Source organism: Silurus meridionalis, chromosome 16 (genome assembly GCF_014805685.1).
Source record: "Silurus meridionalis isolate SWU-2019-XX chromosome 16, ASM1480568v1, whole genome shotgun sequence".
NCBI classification, from domain to species: domain Eukaryota; kingdom Metazoa; phylum Chordata; class Actinopteri; order Siluriformes; family Siluridae; genus Silurus; species Silurus meridionalis.
In genome coordinates, this window is record NC_060899.1 from 16,901,954 (window position 1) to 16,904,453 (window position 2,500).

At 46.7% G+C, this 2,500-nt stretch overlaps 1 protein-coding gene across 2 annotated transcripts in view; it reads left to right on the forward strand.

The window, feature by feature from the left end:
• LOC124398673 (terminal nucleotidyltransferase 5A-like) overlaps window positions 1–2,500 on the forward strand; it is a 3,965-nt gene that overhangs the window by 1,183 nt on the left and 282 nt on the right. For both annotated transcript variants that reach the window (XM_046868908.1, XM_046868909.1), the window contains exons 2-3: window positions 1–743; window positions 1,493–2,500. The exon at window positions 1–743 is cut by the window's left edge; the exon at window positions 1,493–2,500 is cut by the window's right edge and continues 282 nt beyond it. In XM_046868908.1, coding sequence (XP_046724864.1) covers window positions 345–743; window positions 1,493–2,293 — 1,200 coding nt within the window. In that variant the 5' untranslated portion in view covers window positions 1–344 and the 3' untranslated portion in view covers window positions 2,294–2,500. The remainder of the gene's footprint in view (window positions 744–1,492) is intronic.

Below are 2,500 nucleotides of genomic sequence, written 5' to 3' on the forward strand. Positions count from 1 at the left end.
CCACTCTGTGTGTTTAGAGAAATCTGAAACACACACTAACGCATGTTTGTGACGTTACATGACCTCTGAAGAAACGTTCACAGCGTGCAGCTAATGTGTACGCTCAGTGTACGCTAACAGCGAGGCTAGCTGGTCAAACTCAGTAATATTTTAGATTCATTATTCAGATCAGTTCACTTAACTCAGTTATAGATTTGATTTATTAAAGAGTCGCTTCATTTGGCCAGTTTCGGATCAGGAGACTGAATTTTAAACTGGAAAATGACACTGAGACGTTTGATTCCGTGTTTTCGATTAAAAAGAATCATTTTGTTTGGTGAGTCTCGTTAAACTCATCATTAAACATGGACATGGACGAGGAGAAGAAGGGCAGCAGCTACCGCATGCTGAACTGGGAGCAGGTGAAGCGTCTGGACTTCGTTCTCACAGAGTCCATCCCCATCCACGGTCGCTGGAGTTTCCCCACACTGCAGATGAAGCCGAGGGACATCGTTAAGGCCGTACGCTGCAGAATGGCTAAGCAGAACATCTGCGTACGTGAGGTTCGGCTCAACGGTTCGGCCGCTAGTCATGTCCTGCATGAGGACAACGGCTTAGGATACAAAGACCTGGACCTGATCTTCTGCACCAAGCTAAAAGACGAGCTGGATTTCCAGACTGTCAAAGACATCGTGCTGGATGCTCTCCTAGACTTCCTGCCTGAAATAGTGAACAAGACTAAATTAACACCACTCACGCTGAAGGTAACTCGACTCCGCCCCAAACACTTGTTTATATTTTACTAAAATGTTTTATGAAAAGCCCCAAACGTTAAAGCTGAGAAAATGATGTTATTGATGCATTTAATCCTGCGTTACTCATGAAACAATGTTGTGCAATGATTTTTCACTCGACACTGGAGACTCCTTCCTTTAATCTTCGCACATGAACGGGTTTTAGTAGGTGCACGTAGCTGTCTCGCTAAACACTTTCCTGCAAAAGAGCTTTCACAGATAACAAATCAACATCCTTCTGTAATAACACATTAGAGAACTTGCGGGTAGAAGGAAGCAGAAGTGATAAGGTGGAGAAAACCACTGTGTTCTGCTTTCACAAGTCACTCGTCAGTGCACATGAAGAGCGATAAGCTCTCGACTTCATGCCTGAGTCTGCACTTCAACCCTGTCCACTACACACGTTCTACAAACCCAAATAAACATGTTTCAGGCTGAAGTTATAAACAGCTCTCACTCTCTCTGGACTGTAAACACTCTGAAGTCCTGTCATGTTCCTGTGTTCCTTAATGTGCAATTAGCATGGAATTAGCATGCGTAGTCTCGCTCACAGACATTACATCATCTACTGAGTGAGTTAGCACTTTATGAGGTACACTCTAGAACTATTAAGGGTTCTTCACTAGAACATCAGGATATCCTCCTTATCAGACAAGGTTCCAATCTAGAACCCTTTAAGAAACCAAGAACCTGATAAAGAATATTTTCCTCTCTCTCAGGAGGCATATGTACAGAAGATGGTGAAGGTGTGTAACGACTCGGACCGCTGGAGTCTGATCTCTCTGTCGAATAACAGCGGGAAGAACGTGGAGTTGAAGTTTGTCGACTCTCTGCGTCGTCAGTTCGAGTTCAGCGTCGACTCGTTCCAGATCTGCTTGGACTCGCTCCTTCTGTTCTACGAGTGCTCTCTGGAGAACGTCATGAACGTCTCATTCCACCCCTCCGTCCCAGCCGAGAGCGTGTACGGCGATTTCTCTGAGGCACTGGACCACCTGCGGCAGCGTCTCATCGTCACGCACAACCCTGAAGAGATTCGTGGTGGCGGTTTGCTTAAATACTGCCACCTGCTGCTGCGAGGGTTCCACGCCCCGACCCGGCAGGACACGGGAGACTACCGTGACCTTCTGCAGCGATACATGTGCTCGCGCTTCTTCATTGACTTCCCACGAGCATCTGAACAGCATCGCAAACTCGAGTCCTACCTGCAGAGCCACTTTGTGGGGCAGGAGGAGTGTAAGTTTGCGTACCTGAGCACGTTGCACAGTGTGGTGCGCGAGAGTAGTGTGTGTCTGATGAACCGTGAGAGAAGCCGAGTGCTGGAGATCATCGCTTCCATGGCTGTCAGGGCGCTGGCTAAACACAGTGACATCCCCAGTGTGGAGAAGGTCACCTGCTACTACCAACCCGCTCCGTACGTCAAAGACGGAAACTTCAGTAACTACAGCGTAGCTCAGGTGCAGAGCGTGTACGCCTGTGAAACCGACCAATCAGGACAGGTCTGGCTGTGTTTGTTTATCTGAGACACCTGATAAGAATATGTTTTCATGTTGACCAGTCAGAGTGGAGCTAAGAATGAAAAGCTCCACTGACCAATCAAAAGACTTATTATGAAGGAGGAAAGAACAATCAAAGCCAGAACTTTAAGGAAGATGAAGAAACCAACCAACCAATCAGAGATCAGTGATTGTATAATGGACCAATTAAATTGCTTTGACCTGATTTCACCC